Consider the following 15,559-nt stretch of genomic DNA (forward strand, 5'->3'; position numbering starts at 1 on the left):
AACGCAGCGCGTAGTGCAAACTGCAAACGTGACGGCATGAGTTTTTGCCTGTTCGGATTTGGATACAATGGGTTTCAACAAATAAAAACAACAGAAAAAAGTTTATGGCAACCAGTTAAGCTTTTTGAAGACACTGCGCGCCCTGACCTGTTTTTCGACTGGAGCACAACTGTGTGCATCCATAAAGGTATGTGGTTTTTACATAATTATAATAAAAGCACAAGAATTGTTTATAAATATAGGTGTGGTCGTTTAAAGATAACTAATTTGATTTCTTTACTATATCGTGGCATGATATTCAAATATTTAATGGGTATACATTTAATTCCAGAGAAGACTTGCCTTCTGATACGGGGATTCAGCAGCACTAAAAATGTGTCCACTGAAAAATATTTTGATTTGAGATGTTTACCAGGCAACCTCAAAACCCTAAAGCGTGTATTAATATTGGATGGGGTCCTTTTTGTGTGGTTCGATGATAAAACATTGAGATTGTACAGCTTTGACAATGACACTCATTTAAGTAAAGAAATGCCATTTTCATCAAATATTGAATTGAAGGGGCTTTCATTAGTCAAAATTGAGCAAATTTCTGTTCTGCAATCATCAAACATTGTGGTAATGGTGAAAGGTAAGACATGTACAGTCAATCAAGTTAGCCTACACTGATTTCACCTAAAAATTATAATTTTAAAACCACAATCAACTTTAAAAGTATGAATGCTTGAGGACATCTGCATATTTTGTTGTTAGATGAAAAAGTGATCCAGTGTAAGGTCAGGGAGAAAGAAGTCAGAAAAATCAATGAATTGCACTTTGCGTTGCCTGTCAAAAAACTTAGTTGTGGAAAAGATCATCAGGTTTTGGTAACCAAGGATGGCCAGATATATGCATGGGGTATAGGAAGGTAAAAAACACTGTGCTTGTTGTTTTCTGAAGCAATGATAGAAAGCTTTCGATTGTAATCATGTTTATTATGTGCTCATGAACTAGTTGCTAATTTTTGTTTTGTAGTCGTGGCCAGATTGGAAATGGAGCATTGACATCAATGGAAAAACCTGCACTTGTTGAGGCATTGGACGGTGTAAAAATAATTGATGCATGTTGTGGAGGTTGGCATACACTTGCATTGGCAGGTAAGGGTAACCATGGAAATTGTACCTTCTGCTGTTAAAAATTTGTTGCATTTCGTATTGTTTTGGTGAAAAAATTGTTTTTGAATCTTTCTGTGAGGTTCACTTTTAGTTTTTAAATGTTTCACTTTTGTACATAAAAATAATTTGGAACATAGATGCAAGCGAAATGTTTTGTAGAAAGCCAAGACGTTTATTCTTGGGGTTGGAATGAATCCGGTCAAACAGGATTTCCTGCACCCACAAACTCCTTTGCCACCATCAAAAATAAATCTGCCATGGGAGACACCAACGCACCTTCAACGTATGAACCAATCGCCATGGTAACCACACCGCTCCTAGTCGAATTGGAAAATTACGTGCCTAATGTGGCGGCGGGCGAATTTGTTCAAGTGCGCTCAATTTCTTGCGGAACAAGACACTCGGCTGTCGTGACGTCACGTGGAATGGTGGTCACGTGGGGTTGGGGTGAATACGGACAGCTTGGGCATTCGTGTTGTGTGATGACCCGTTCAGCCGAGACTTCTGTCAGTCACGGTTGTAATTCCCCTGTTCATGGACCTGCGGTCGCAGTGTGGTTCGTTGAAAATGGCCACTTCGTCGACGGCGTCTTCTGCGGTCCCTGGAATACGTTTGTCGTCACCAAAATATCCAGATAATGTTTTTTAGGCCAAAGTGTTATGATGGGTCGAACACGAGACTGCATTTTCTCTATGCAGAAACATTTTAAGTGTTTGGACTGAAAAAGAACGTCTGTTACAAACAACCTATGCGAAACCTTTGCTGACGCGTTGGCCTGTATTTTTTGATACAACTCTGATGTTGTTTTGTTTTCATTTGGAACTAAAATGAAAAATACAGTTTCTCACTCGTAACTTTCAGTTTCAAACTTTGTTTGTTGTCAATTAATGTTGTAAAGGATAAACACGATCACAATATTTCCGAAAACTGCAGTGACATCAAGCGCTTGGAAATTTTGTCTCATATTTCCATTAAAAAAAATATAATAAAACAAACTTAATTATAATTTTTATAAATTGTTGAAATGTTCAAGGCCAACCTGAACCCGTTTCATCGCACATGCTTTAAGAAACTCTATTTTAAAGGTTTGTGAAACTGCCTTTTTGTCTTGCTGTCTGCTGCTGTTGAAGATAAATGTCAAGATAAAAGCTGAAACCCGATTGTTTTACAGCCTCGGCAACTTTTCTGCATGAATGGGCCCCTCGCCGTCGCTCTGCATGGCGCCAATGGAGGTTGCGAGGGGACAAAGAACGTGTCTGTCAAAGCAAAGTCGTTTTGCTTGCAAGACTTTGCAGGCTTGTTGCTTATGGTCAAGAGCAGATGTGAAATCCAGATGTTAGTGGAGTTGCTGCACGCTGAAGTTTTGCAAAAGTCCGAGGAGTTGTTGGTTTAGTTCGGTTGATGAAAGATTTGTAGCGCGACTATAGATGGTCTATGAGTTATGAGGAATTGTGTGTGAAACCATCGGAGACCAGAGGGATGTTAGTTGATAAAAAAAATCGCCAGGAAAAGTTTGAACGCGGGTTACTCGGCCACCGTACGACTATTAGAGAGTGGACGTTAAACGGTATAGTTATACTTATGCTACGTTTACGGAACAAAACTAGACTAAGACAAATAGTATGTTAAAAGGCGTAGTACAATTGAGAATTCTATACAAAGAGCCAAAGAACATTGGGTAACGGTCAAAAAAATACACACGTTTCATTCCAAGCTTGAACTTTAAACTTCAACGCTAATTGTTGGTACTGTTTCGTTTTGTGCAATGCTTTGATGTTGGAGTTATTACTTCCCAACAACTACACAAAGTTTTCGCCTTGTATTTATGTTTTTCAAATAATTTTTGTTTGGGTAATGTGTTGACTTTTGTGCTGTTGTATCGTGTCCGGAGATCAAAATTTATGTTTGGTCATAAACAGCGTCGCTTTCTTGTCAAACAATTAGTGACAATTTACGTGCAGTCGCAGACAGACTTCGATGCCTGTCATGTAATAGTTTTATTGCACAAGGGTTGCGGGCGACAGATGCATTCTCCGGATAGTTAAACAGGTCAAGTGGGTTTCTGGACAAACAGAATAGAATTGCATTACGTGGTGTTTGGTTTTAGTCACGCTTGATTGTGCAACTGAATCATGGATGTGAAAGCGTAAGTTTGACGTTAGTGTTCACTGGGTTGCTCACTAAGTCGAAAAATTTACTAATGCAGAGTAAAAAGGAATGAAATGCTTTCTTGACAAGTTAGTCATAATGCTGCTGGACAAAGATTTATGATTAGTTACTATCGTGACGTGGTCACATCGGTTTATTGCCCTATACTACAGATAAACATGCACATTAATTAAAAAAAAAAATAGGTTAAATTGAAACAACAAACTTTAGATCTTCAAATAAAACTTTCCGTGCTAAATGTTTACGATCAAAAAATAATACAATCATTACTCCGTAAACCAATTTCTCCTGGCAGTTACTTTATCAATGCATAGATTTTAATTAGGCCGGACTGCACAAATATCTCAACTATATATTGGTTGTATCCGACATGGACGTCACATCAGCTGCTGTGACATCTGCCCAGAGTTTTGCAGGTATGTTTTCTCGACAATGTGTGTTTGTTTTTTTGACAATAGCAGTAGTAATTGTATCTTCTCTTTTGTCCTAACTATATGACTGCACTCTGCACAAACAAAACGACTGGTTAGAAAGCAGGTCTATTGTTTTTAGAATTGTCGACTGGTCAACCATGGTCTTCCGAGTCGGTTTTATGGATGTTAATAGTTGGGTTTGTGGTGGCCTTTGTGCTGTCCTTTGCGGTGGGAGCCAACGATGTCGCCAACAGCTTTGGAACAACTGTGGGCGCCAAAGTACTCACATTAAGACAGGTATGTCGAAAAGCAACCGCATTCCTGGAGTATGATCTTTTTCTCAATAGTGTTATTTCACCGCCTCCTTGCATTACTGTGTGTTGTTGCCAAAAACTTGAAAAAACATGCCATCAATGCCACTACAGTAGGCTACATTAAATTTTGTTCACGCGGGTAAGGGTAAACTATGCTTTCATAAGTGTTTCGTTTGAAGACTGAAATGACATACTTTGAGTATTGTTTTATAAAGCGTCCGCCATCAAGGTAATCATTTGAACTTGTTTTCTGACAATTATTGCGACATAAGGATTAAGTAGCTTATTTGTATGTTTTGATAAGTTTACAAAAAATTCTAACTGTATTAAACTATCTTCACCAAATTCAGCCCAACATTTAACAAGATAAGGGAATATTTGGGTTAGATTTGGGCTTGGTATCTGTATTCCGTCCCACGTAATTACGAAGTAAACTCGTACCTTCAATACAGGCGTGCATATTGGCAACGATATTTGAAACTGCCGGGGCTGTTCTGATTGGCGCAAAAGTGGGCGAGACTATAAGGAAAGGCATCATCGATGTGAACGTATATAAAACGGAAGAGGGACCAAAACTTCTCATGTTAGGAAACATAAGCGCAATGTTCGGTGAGCATTATTAGCGTTAAAATGTTTGTTTGTGAAATGTTTGTATGATGGTTCTTTTGAGTTATTTTCTCCTTGTTGGAAAAAAATTCGCAGTGGTAATTTTTTGGTGAACGTGTTTTCAGCCGTTTTCCAAAGGTATCAACATTTGTGCAAGCAAAAGTTTAAACCGGTGTCATCCTTTCTTTAGGATCAGGTGTTTGGCAGTTAATTGCAACAGCCCTGAAACTACCTGTATCGGGCACACACAGCATTGTGGGGGCAAGCATCGGGTTCTCTTTGGTTGCTGTTGGATCGCTTGGCGTCAACTGGTACAACCTAGGCTTCATAGGTACGTGCAGAATGCGTCCTAAGTTAATTAGGTGTACTTGTTAGGTGTTTATACAAAAACTCCGCACTTTGTAGTTAGATGTAGAAAAGCCTGATGCGTAATACCATAATTCACGCAAAAGACGTGTCATGCAGAAAAGGGGATTATTTAACGTTCACGCTAGGCATTGGTTCAAAACAAATTTTGCTTATTATTGCAGGGTTGGCCAATCTTTTTCCTGTTTTCAATTTGATTCAGATGCGCCATAGTGTAATTTAACCCACCTTTAGTTCTTTATTGCAGGGACCCACTGGGCCTCGGACCAGTATTTGCAATGAAAATTAATTTCAATAAATAAAAACTGGTAAAAGATTGGCCAACCTGCAATAATGAGCAAAATTTGTTGGTCAAGAATTATTGAACCAATGCCTTACATGAGCGTTAAATATTTCAGTAAATAAAAATTAATTTTACTTTAGTGGTTAGAACAAGGATCGACAACTAAACGCTGGTGTCAAAATGTTAAAGACTTGAGCTTGGCAACATGTCTCTGCGAAAAACAATTTCATGTGTATAATTAAACTAGACAGCATTCGAGTATGAAATCGTAAATAACTTGTATGCCATGAGTGGTGAGTGTCTGGAGTTGCCGACCCGTGTACTACTTATTCAAGAGCAGCCTTGCTTTTCCTTTGATTGCATCTTTGGGATATATGAGCGCCGCTTAGTAATCGTGCAATGCTCCACGCAAAGGCTGGGCAAAGGTTGCATTAATACGTTATTGTTGGTTGGCCTCTTGCGCATAGCATTTATTTATGTTATGTTTTTTTTATTTTGCAGTGGCAAGCTGGTTTATTTCGCCTATACTCGCTGGTTTGGCGGCTGTTTTCCTCTTCTACATCGTTGAGCGGTTTATTTTAAACACAGTAAGTTTTTTGTTTGTTTGGCGAGCATCATTTTTTTTTTGCACAGACTTTTATCATAATTTCCACAGATATTTGTTTTGTCAATAAAATCATTCGTTTGTGTTATATTGTACCACAGAAGGAACCACTAAAGTACGCATTACGCTGCATGCCCTTGTTCTATGCTATTGCCGTCGGGGTCAATGTTTTTTCGTTTTTCTACTCTGGGGCACCAAGTAAGTATTTCTTCCAGGCGAAGTCAAAGCCATAAAATGTTGTGGAAATGCATCAGAACGTGCAATAAACGTCAACATAACAGTTTGTTCTTAAATTTCAGTTTGATTTCTGCAGTTGAGTTTTATTTTTACAAACATAAATGTTTTATTATTGACAAATGAAAATATAAAGAATTTTAGTATTTCAAAACATAAATGTTTCCGACTTTTACAGTGCTTGGTTTGGATCACATTCCAATCTGGGGAAATATTCTCATCAGCCTTGCAGTAATGGCCATCATCGCGGTTGCAACGCACTGTGTGGCGGTTCCCCGAGCTAAAGCTTATGGAGGTCGGTTTCTCAGTATTTAGAATTAATAAATCGTACCTAGAATTGAAGCGGTGTACTTTACAAATCCGGGCGAGGAACGGATGCGCTTTTTTCTGGTTAAAATTACCGAAACGTTCTATTTGTTTCGCATTCGTGTTTGCTGTGCCCAAGTCCATATTCGGGTTTTTAACCCAGATATTTGAGACAGTAGTTGTTAACCAGTAACCTGTTTCTATGGGTGCGTGATGGGGTAAATTTTGGGGTCGTTTATATAAATACCTAATTACATTTATATACAAATGGTTCGGCACTGCCTAAACGCAAGCGCCATTATAATGGGACAACGCAGCAATGTTTCATGCAATCGCATAATTGGTAGGATCGCCCCACTGCACATACAGGTCCTTACTTGGCGATCACAGCTATCATATCGAGATCATTAGGTTTACCGGGTCGTGAGTTCAAACCTCACCTAGAGCTTGATTTTTCAGATCTCGCTCCGACTTGTCGGGAAAAAGTGGCTGATCCAGCTAGGCTGCAATGTAAACCCAATGATCATTATAGGGGGGTGCTGCTATAGGTAAAATGATTATGGCTTTTAAAGTAACAAGCCTCTAATTTATATCAGCAGACTTATTTAGAAATTCAAGTATCACCACTTTCTTAATCAAACAGAAAGGTTATGGTTACGAATCACTGCCTTAAGCTGTCGTGCGTCAATGATAATTTGCTTTCGTTTTGCAGAGTCGCAGCGTCTCGCGCCGGTGAGCAATTCAAACAATGAGGATGATGTGTCGGAAAAATGCCTCGCACTCAGCAGGGACGAAAAAAGGGAGCCGGAGGCTGTGGTAATGCATCTGACGGTTTTTAGAAGGCACACTTTTTGCAATTTGATATGAAAGCAATAACTTACTGAGTGAATGAAGAAGGAGACCTCTCTGCTGGCATTTCTGTTAAAAGTTACACGCCAAATATTTCGCATCCAAGTTAAAGCAAAGTTTCTTAAAAATTCAGGCGTGTTTAAAATTATTTATGTAGGTAGAATACAAAAGCACCAGCACCTCCGAGAAAAATGAAAGAAGTAACCGAACAGGTTTTTTATTGTTTCTTTCTTTGTGAATATATGCCACACTTGTCAGTTTTTGCATCTTGAGTATTGCCAAATTCATGAAACTGCGCTTGCATCCGAAACTTGGTTTAAAGCACATTATATTTTAGTTAAATGTTATACGATTAATGCTACAGTTTAATAAAAACTTAATATATGTGATGATATACGAAAAAACTTTTTAGCACATATTTTGGGTCAAGTGTCGAGGTTTTTTATTCATGGCAAATATTTTTGGCAATATGAGCAGATACAAGCATGGATGACGTAAATGCTGGTACATTCGACGCTTCTTGTTCTTCTACGGTAAGTGATTTTCTCCAGTTTCGCAACCAACAGTTACTTAAACGAACACGTTGGTGTGCTAGCTGTACCTCCACGTTTTGCTAAAGTGTCGATGTGACGCTGAAAACGCAGTGATGCGTGTGGTCCTTTGCTTGCCACAAATGTTGGCGACTTCTGTACGTGTGGTGTAGCAACAACCGCGGAGCTGTTTTATTTTATTGGTGCTTTTTAGTCTCATGAAATGCAACGCTTAACCGACGCAAAGAAACCTCTTCCACCCATCGAAAAGTTCGACGGTGAGAAGGTAAGAATTTCTTTTTGAACATACACAAGCGAAGTTAAGATGCTAAAACCCGTTTTTGATCGTACGAGGTCATTCAAAACTCCCAGACATTTGAAAGAAACTTTTAAATTAAACTCACACCATCACTGATCCTGGTGTTTTTTATCATCTTGCAGTCATCTCTCTCCCCGGATGATCCGGAGGACCCCGAAGAGGAGGAAAAACAGAAATCTGCTGAAGAATCGAGCGAAGAGGAAGACCCCAGAGAAGTTCGTCACATATTCTCAGCTCTTCAGATTCTGACAGCTTGCTTCGCCAGTTTTGCCCATGGTGGTAACGACGTCTGGTAAGTAAATTTATTATCACAGTTGTTCCAAATCAATGGTTCGAAAAAAACATCATATTTCAAAAAATACTACGGGAAATAAGCAAGTAGCAAATAACAAGTCAAACACATTGTAGCCTACTGTTTTTGTGTGCTTAGTTTTACGGGGGTGTTTATATCTTCTTACCACATAAATACGGAACAACAATTTAATTGGAATTCAAGGGTTCGAAACGAAAGTATCATACTATAATATTTTCCCGTGTGCACCTCGCCAAACCCCCTTTCGTCATATATTATTTCTGTTTACGATATCTGGTTTACTTCATACAATATGATTTACATTGCAATAACTGTCACGATAAACACCCCAACCATTACTATAAAACCTTTATTCCAGCAATGCGATAGGACCACTTATCGCATTATGGTTGATATGTTGGTCTGGAGAAGTAAAACAAGAGAGCTTCACACCCTGGTACTTGCTGTTGTTCGGTGGTCTGGCAGTCAGTGTCGGTTTATGGGTGATGGGTCGAAGGGTGATCTACACCATTGGCAAGGACCTGACTAAAGTGACCCCTTCACGGTAACATGACAATTGTGTTTATAACTTTGATGCATAAAAAAGATTTGGTGCGTCATATGCTTTGCAACCCAGTGGAAAAGGCTGACTAACATGCTCATAATGATATATCGTTAACCTTGTTTTGTCCGATTTTTTCATACAAATCCTGGTTTAGAACAGTTTGTTCACATTTCCCTTCTACTAAATTTCAGTGGTTTCTGCATTGAAGTCATGACTGCTATCACCGTCCTTATCGCCTCCAACGTTGGAATTCCCGTTTCTACGACTCACTGCAAGGTAAGCCTTTGTTCTTCTGCCTAATTATTTCGGTTTTGCATGAACCACGATTTCAGTCCCGAAATTGTTTTGTGCAATGCTGCTGTTAAACAAGGACACATTTGGTCAAAAATTTTGGTCTTGACTACGTGTATCTTTTTTTAGTAACAAAAATTATAAAGAAAAAACAACAATGGCATCGTTTAGCACCAATCAGTGACCGTATCTAAATGTCAGATTCCCACAAGTTATAACCTTTCACGTTTATCCACAGGTTGGCGCAGTTGTCTCCATTGGCTGGTATCGATCCCGGGCCGCCGTTGAATGGAGTATCGTCCGAAACATTGCTTTTGCCTGGTTTGTTACCGTACCTGTGGCCGGTTTGTTAAGCGCCGGAGCCATGTTTGTGCTTATGAAGGTGACTTGATGATGGCATTGATTGTTCCATTTGAGCTTTTAAAGGCGTGGAGTTCTGTGTTTCACGCGTGGCTCGGATTGGTCAAATTGGCAAAATTATCCTATTTCATGTAATATATGTTTTTGATTAAGTGGGACAGTTACCCGATCAAAACATGATTTGCTGTATCGCTAGTTTTGGCCTGAAAAAAACATACAATTTTATATTCCTAATTGGAAAGACGCTTGGACACTGCTGTTATACCTCTTTTTCCATGTATACTTGTATATAATGTGCCTTATTCTTGTGTGATATCGAAAGACAGACTGAAATCTTGCAATGCATGAATCGATCCCATGATGCCACGCTGATCACTGCGTGCTTTATGGTGTTACGTCATTTAATAAAAAGTGATATGAAATACGACACAATATGCTGGTTGGTGGTGGTAGGCAGAAGGACAAAATTGAAATAAAAACGGCTGTCACACACTTTTAGCTGTATGTTTGCATGAAATAGATCGTCACTGCCGAACAAGACAGCAAGTCAAGACGATGTTGGCATTCTTACTCTCGATTTAGTTTTAGAAAAACGAAATGATTTAAAATTAATAAAGCCGTGATGTACCGTAGTTTCGACTGAAAGCTCGTCATAACGCGAGGAGAATTAAGCTGTGTATTCGGCATATTTGGCGAAATTAACCGCTCTTCAATCAACATCGAACGCATATCTCCGTTGGCACTGTCTTAATTGAACCGCTCATATTGGCCCAAATAGCCAACTCGGTCTATTTTCATAGGCACACGTCGCTTATTCGAATTATTGCGATCGTCCTCGAAACCCACCTGTTTATGACGCAACATCAGAAGCGAGAAACCGCACTTCAGACCCCACTTGGTACAAAAACAACCCGTCCCTTGCTCGGGTCCCACGGGAGGGCCCATTCAAGGCCAGATTAGCTCATGAAAGACGAATTTAGAGCCTCGTCGTGACTGTGACAAGCTCGGTGGGGATATAAATGTTTGTTTAACGGCCCGCTCAATGGAGTTTGGCCTTGTAGGGGCCAACGGGTGCCTCTGTTTTGAGCACCAATCTCAAAGCTATACAGGAGTTGCTTTGGTTGCTATTTGGTGAAGATTAATGTATGGTATGGGTATGAGAAAATGGTTTGTGATATTTGAAGGACAAATACTGAATAAAACTTCCTCAAAAGTGTTAAGCAAGGTTAAGTTCAATAAGCAAAGGTTCCAGTTCAAATACGTTGCTTTTAAATAACAAGTTTTACGTATGAACGACTAAGTGTGAAAAACGTTAACCTTATATTGCTGAATATTGCCCTTCTGGCAAACTTTATTTTAGACGTTTCTCAACGTTTCGGCTGCTTCAGCCATAAAAATATGCCTCGCAGGGTCAGCAACAATTTAGTTAACTCTATTATTGATTTCGTTGAAAAGCAATATCAATTAAGTAAAACGTATGGTAATTATTAATTTTACCCAACTGGCAATTGGCAATATTTTATCATTAATTGCTACCGACTGATGCGGTGCATATCTATATTTATGGCCTTGTTTTGATAGGGCTGCGGCCTATTATGCAGCTGCCTACCACAGAAGAGTCAATAAAATTTGTAACGAGGTACCGCGGTTAAGTCAACATTAAGCTGAGGTTCAGTGTTGATAATATGCCATGTTAGTAACTACTTTTATTCGTCATTGAAAGTACGACCGTATCTGGAACGTTCTACAAAATGGTCTGATTTGGTTTAAACTTTTGAAGTTTGTTGTGCTTCAAATGTTAACAAATTTAGAAAACTTCTTTAAAAGCAATCGTAAAAAAAGGAAAAAAGATATACGAATGTATTGTAAATGTGCTTTGTTCTTTTACTATCGCCTTCGCAACGTATGCGTATGATGTGCTGTGACTAATAAAGTATATGCGCGCGTCTAAATTTCGTTCCAAGTTGCTGGCATTATGGTATCCCAATTTACATTGGTATATAGATATGTGGTTGTTCTCGCGACCGTGCAGCTCGCCTCAACACGGCAGTTAATCAGGCCAAAATGGCAATGTGGCCCGAAGTGGTCTCCCCAAGCACCAATCGAAGGCAAGTGGAGCCCCCCATTGAAACACTCGGGGTGTGTGTATTGTAGCGGCCCTCACGCCCCAATAGGGTGGATATTGGCAGAAGAATGAGCACGAGTTTGTTCGGAGCGCAAATATTTGAAATAGACAGAGCGATTTTTAGCGATGTTGATTATGACAATGGTGTTGCCGTGAGCACAGGCCTCGTTGAAGTCGGACAAACAACGCATGGGTGATAGAGGTTTCGGCCGAGTATTGTTTTTCTGATACTGTAGACCCACATCAGCATATACGTTGTTCATTGGATAGACGAATTTATTTCAGGTTCCTTGTTAACTACACAAAAAGGTTCCTGTGTAACGTCAGCCAAGGAATGTAAACACGTGGTATTTGTTGAATAACGTCATACGCTATAGTTGAACAAAGCTTCGTTGTCAATGTCAAAGTTTAATATTGACGTTGATTTTATTTTGGAAAAACACTTGACATGGGTTAAAAGGGCTATGTATCGTTTTAGTGAAAACGTTTCTCCAATGTCGTTCTCACAATAAATGATGTTGGAATTATTGTAATGTATTCAAATGTATCCACATTTTAGCGCCAACTAAAGTTGTCATGCGCTCTACAGCGTATTTATTTTGCTTCAAATCTATTGATTAGCAAATCTGTTTGTAAGTGTCGATTTCTCTTGGCCCAACAATTCATGAAAGAGAGTGCTACATTTCAAGTATCGGCACCTGTGTACAGGGATTAAGGATTTATTGATTTTTTCAAAACCCGGCTACAAACACAGACGCCGGACTTGAAATGCGCTGTCCCGTCGCTGAAGTGATCTTATTCTTGCCTCTGTCCCACAATCGAACGCATCACTGATATGGACCAACGCGCAGCAGTAGCAGGAGTCCGCAGGGGTAAGTGGTGATTGAGTGATAGGGGTCAATATTGTCTCATGTGTACCCACAGCTAACTATGTTTAACAATTTTATGCCCTGCAAACCACATATACAGTAAAACGAATTGTTCTATCCATCAACTGAACGACAAATATTTAAGGGTAAATGCTGTATGTTTTTGGAGGAAAAGCGAAGCACAACGCGCACTTTAGGTGTTACGTATCGCAGATATTTTTTCATTAAAGAAGCACATACTGAATGTACTTTGACGACGAAATTCATTCTCCACAAATGATTAACTTGTTACGTGAAGCAGGGTTCCTCGCAGTGGTAGGCCAGTTCACTCACTCGACAACCGACCTCACCCCACAGTTATATGTCTATTTTGACATAGTTATATTTGCACCGAGCATCCTAGCAAAGCACGTTTGACGTGTGCTTTCTCTAAATCTCGGTTTTCAACCATCGCATACCCGGAAAAATACACAAAGCATCCAGTAATCGATCTCACTGCCTTACAGTGCTCTTGTTCATTGACGTAGTACATTGTACAAAGTCATACGTGTCGTTGACATTGTACGCGGGGTAGGATCGAGCGCAAGAAAATATTTGTTCAACCAACCACTTAGAGCAAGCTATTTTCGCTGGCCGCAATGTCATAACAATGTTATGACACCCAAATTCACAAAAGTTAAAAAAATTTTGGACTTGTTCGAACGCCCGCGACATTAAAAGCGAAATATGTTGAATGGTTTCGAATGGCAATAAGACAGGCGACGACGCGCGTTGTCCGTCAGTCCAAGTAGATTGCTTTCCAGGGTAAGACAGGAGTGTAGCATTCAACAGCTGAAGGGTTCTTTCCAATCGTGCAGTTGCAACAAAAAATGCTGTTTGGAGTTTTAATGTACGTTATGGCAATGTTGCTTCTAGTTAAAATCTTTATCTTATACGACCAGCGTTTTCCATGTTTTGGTTTGAGATGGTTGACAACACCAAGCAACGTGCTAAAACAAAACCAATTCGCTCTTTGTGATGCAACAATGGAGTGGACACTCGGGAAAATCTCCACTTGGCCACTCGGGGGATCGAAAATCGGTTAAGATTTAATAGCGAACGACCGCGCGCGCCCAAAAGCTAACGCTCGACGAGGCATGTGCTTTTGTGATGTAACAATGAGTATTTGTTGGTCTTGAGCAGGAATGAAAACACTCCAACCTACTCAGAAGACTGGTGAAGCGTGCAGGAGATTGGGACTGACCCTTCCTCCCTTGCAGGTCCGAACTCAGCGGCTCTCCAACAAAAGAAACAAGAAGGTAAACCGCCCAAATGCATTTTATTGGAAAGTGTGTCTACGTGTTGTGTCTAAAGATATGACCTCTCTTCTCAAAGGAATAAATAAACATTACTTGCAACCCAAAACTTTTGCAAAAAACAACTTTGTGCCGGTTTAACAGAATTCATCCAAACAGTCTCGTCAAGCCAGACCTACCGTCATATTCGGCCACAGTTTGTCCGATTACGTCACAAAGCCGTCGTACTTCTGCCACCCAGTGGTTGTTCCTGCGCTAGCGACCGTTGAAACTCAGGGTAAAATAGACATTTACTCATACATTTGTAAATGATAAATGTGCTATTCCTCATGTAGTTATTGCGTGTTATAAAATATAAATAGACTCAGGCCTTATATATCTATTACGCTCAAGGCTATATTTAAATGCAGAAACTGCCAAAAAGGTGGCATCCGTTTCAGCAGCACCGGTGCCAATTTCTGCCGAACCTGCCTCTTGCGAAATGATCGTAAGTAAACCGAGGCCGGCTGCAATTCGAGACAAACAAGTGTCTGGGTCAACGTCGCCGCGGCGGACAAGTCGAATACAGTCCTTGGAAAAGGAACAGGCAGCCAGGCGAGTTTCCCAAAAGTTCATGGAGTTCTGCGAAAACCAAGGTTTCGACACTTCCTCGTCTGAGTTCTTCAAAATCTCGCATGCGTTTCGAAAGGTGAAGAAGTTCGGACCCATTTCCAAGGCAACATCGTTGGTGCCACTTACCGAGGACTGTCTTGTTACCGCTACCCGGCGGAATATATGTGACACGACACTTAGACTTCGGCGCAACGAGACCATACAACGAATAAAACAGAAGCATGCGTCCGGACGAAAGATTCGAGAAGACGCGAGACAATCCGCAGCCAAAGGACAGGATGCAGCCACCAAAGCTATAACATTTATTCTTAGCGATGCGCGACCAGCCCCGGCGAAGGCAGTTGTTTTGCCACCTATAAAGAGCGTAACAGCGATGAGTTCAGCCAACGGATCAATCAAGAACGATTTTTTAACTGAAGCGCCGACGAGATAGTCAATAATCTCGGACGCATCTTTCTTTAGGGTGTTGTTTGTTTCTGGTTTTACTCTTCGACATTTTTATTGTTATTTTTGACAAGTAAAACACCTTTTCTTCATACGAAAGCCTATTTAAAAAAACAAACAGAAACAACTAAAAGATTTATTTCGTTTCGAAGATTCGCACGTATTTAAGACGTATTTCAGTTTTTTGGGTCCCAAAGATTGCGTGGGCATAAAATAGTCGTGCGGCTAATGTTTAACACAATGATCTCTATGAACACTGGATAGCGCTACTCCGCGCAAAATTGAAGCAATTTGATTGGCGAGAGATCAGTGGTTTAACACAATCCTTTAGCTCTCCCGTGCGGTTAATATTTAGCGTGGTCCTCTAGCCCCATCATGCGGCTAATGCGTTATTAAAAATAAGGCAAAGAGATAATTGCTGAAACCCGGTGTGTTGCAAGAACTCACATCTAAAAGAGCAAGTATAAACAAAATAATAAGATATTTATATGACAACCTAATTTTTCTACAGTCACTTGTACTTATTTAAATAATTTTGGGTATTTTTTGAACCGAAAAC

At 40.0% G+C, this 15,559-nt stretch overlaps 3 protein-coding genes across 7 annotated transcripts; all 3 read left to right on the forward strand.

The window, feature by feature from the left end:
* Positions 1–36: 36 nt before the first annotated feature.
* On the forward strand, positions 37–2,193 carry LOC145888861 (uncharacterized). Its single transcript, XM_082979733.1, has 5 exons — positions 37–187; positions 332–631; positions 754–907; positions 1,015–1,136; positions 1,314–2,193. Exons 1-5 carry the CDS (start codon positions 37–39, stop codon positions 1,790–1,792), a joined length of 1,206 nt encoding a protein of 401 aa, XP_082835859.1. The 3' UTR covers positions 1,793–2,193.
* A 1,420-nt stretch (positions 2,194–3,613) lies between these two features.
* On the forward strand, positions 3,614–10,071 carry LOC145897801 (sodium-dependent phosphate transporter 1-like). 2 transcript variants are annotated; one of them, XM_082986249.1, is made up of 15 exons: positions 3,614–3,739; positions 3,876–4,033; positions 4,503–4,659; positions 4,847–4,987; positions 5,807–5,892; positions 6,011–6,107; positions 6,322–6,438; positions 7,162–7,265; positions 7,456–7,510; positions 7,776–7,831; positions 8,043–8,114; positions 8,270–8,439; positions 8,819–9,004; positions 9,196–9,280; positions 9,534–10,071. In XM_082986249.1, exons 1-15 carry the CDS (start codon positions 3,694–3,696, stop codon positions 9,684–9,686), a joined length of 1,683 nt encoding a protein of 560 aa, XP_082842375.1. In that variant the 5' UTR covers positions 3,614–3,693; the 3' UTR covers positions 9,687–10,071. The 2 variants fall into 2 exon arrangements, with proteins under 2 accessions (XP_082842375.1, XP_082842383.1); XM_082986257.1 differs by having other exon boundaries at positions 7,456–7,498.
* An 809-nt stretch (positions 10,072–10,880) lies between these two features.
* LOC145902549 (uncharacterized) lies at positions 10,881–15,098 on the forward strand. Of its 4 annotated transcripts, none has more exons than XM_082990568.1 (4): positions 10,881–12,652; positions 13,832–13,947; positions 14,089–14,221; positions 14,355–15,098. In XM_082990568.1, exons 1-4 carry the CDS (start codon positions 12,616–12,618, stop codon positions 14,987–14,989), a joined length of 921 nt encoding a protein of 306 aa, XP_082846694.1. In that variant the 5' UTR covers positions 10,881–12,615; the 3' UTR covers positions 14,990–15,098. The 4 variants fall into 4 exon arrangements, with proteins under 4 accessions (XP_082846694.1, XP_082846702.1, XP_082846710.1 ...); XM_082990576.1 differs by having other exon boundaries at positions 14,104–14,221; XM_082990584.1 differs by lacking the exon at positions 10,881–12,652 and adding an exon at positions 12,668–13,538.
* The last annotated feature ends 461 nt before the right edge of the window (positions 15,099–15,559 follow it).

This window comes from Ascidia mentula, chromosome 1 (assembly GCF_947561715.1).
Source record: "Ascidia mentula chromosome 1, kaAscMent1.1, whole genome shotgun sequence".
Lineage (NCBI taxonomy): Eukaryota > Metazoa > Chordata > Ascidiacea > Phlebobranchia > Ascidiidae > Ascidia > Ascidia mentula.

Bases quoted from the DNA above. Each gene is read 5' to 3' on its own strand.
- LOC145902549 (XM_082990568.1), top strand. From the start codon at position 12,616: ATGGACCAACGCGCAGCAGTAGCAGGAGTCCGCAGGG. The intron at 12,653-13,831 runs GTAAGTGGTGAT...GGTCTTGAGCAG, and splicing joins AGTAGCAGGAGTCCGCAGGG to GAATGAAAACACTCCAACCT. The intron at 14,222-14,354 runs GTAAAATAGACA...ATTTAAATGCAG, and splicing joins AGCGACCGTTGAAACTCAGG to AAACTGCCAAAAAGGTGGCA.
- LOC145888861 (XM_082979733.1), top strand. From the start codon at position 37: ATGAGTTTTTGCCTGTTCGGATTTGGATACAATGGGTTTCAACAAATA. The intron at 632-753 runs GTAAGACATGTA...TTTTGTTGTTAG, and splicing joins CATTGTGGTAATGGTGAAAG to ATGAAAAAGTGATCCAGTGT. The intron at 1,137-1,313 runs GTAAGGGTAACC...AATGTTTTGTAG, and splicing joins GCATACACTTGCATTGGCAG to AAAGCCAAGACGTTTATTCT.
- LOC145897801 (XM_082986249.1), top strand. From the start codon at position 3,694: ATGGACGTCACATCAGCTGCTGTGACATCTGCCCAGAGTTTTGCAG. The intron at 4,034-4,502 runs GTATGTCGAAAA...CCTTCAATACAG, and splicing joins AAGTACTCACATTAAGACAG to GCGTGCATATTGGCAACGAT. The intron at 6,439-7,161 runs GTCGGTTTCTCA...TTCGTTTTGCAG, and splicing joins CCGAGCTAAAGCTTATGGAG to AGTCGCAGCGTCTCGCGCCG.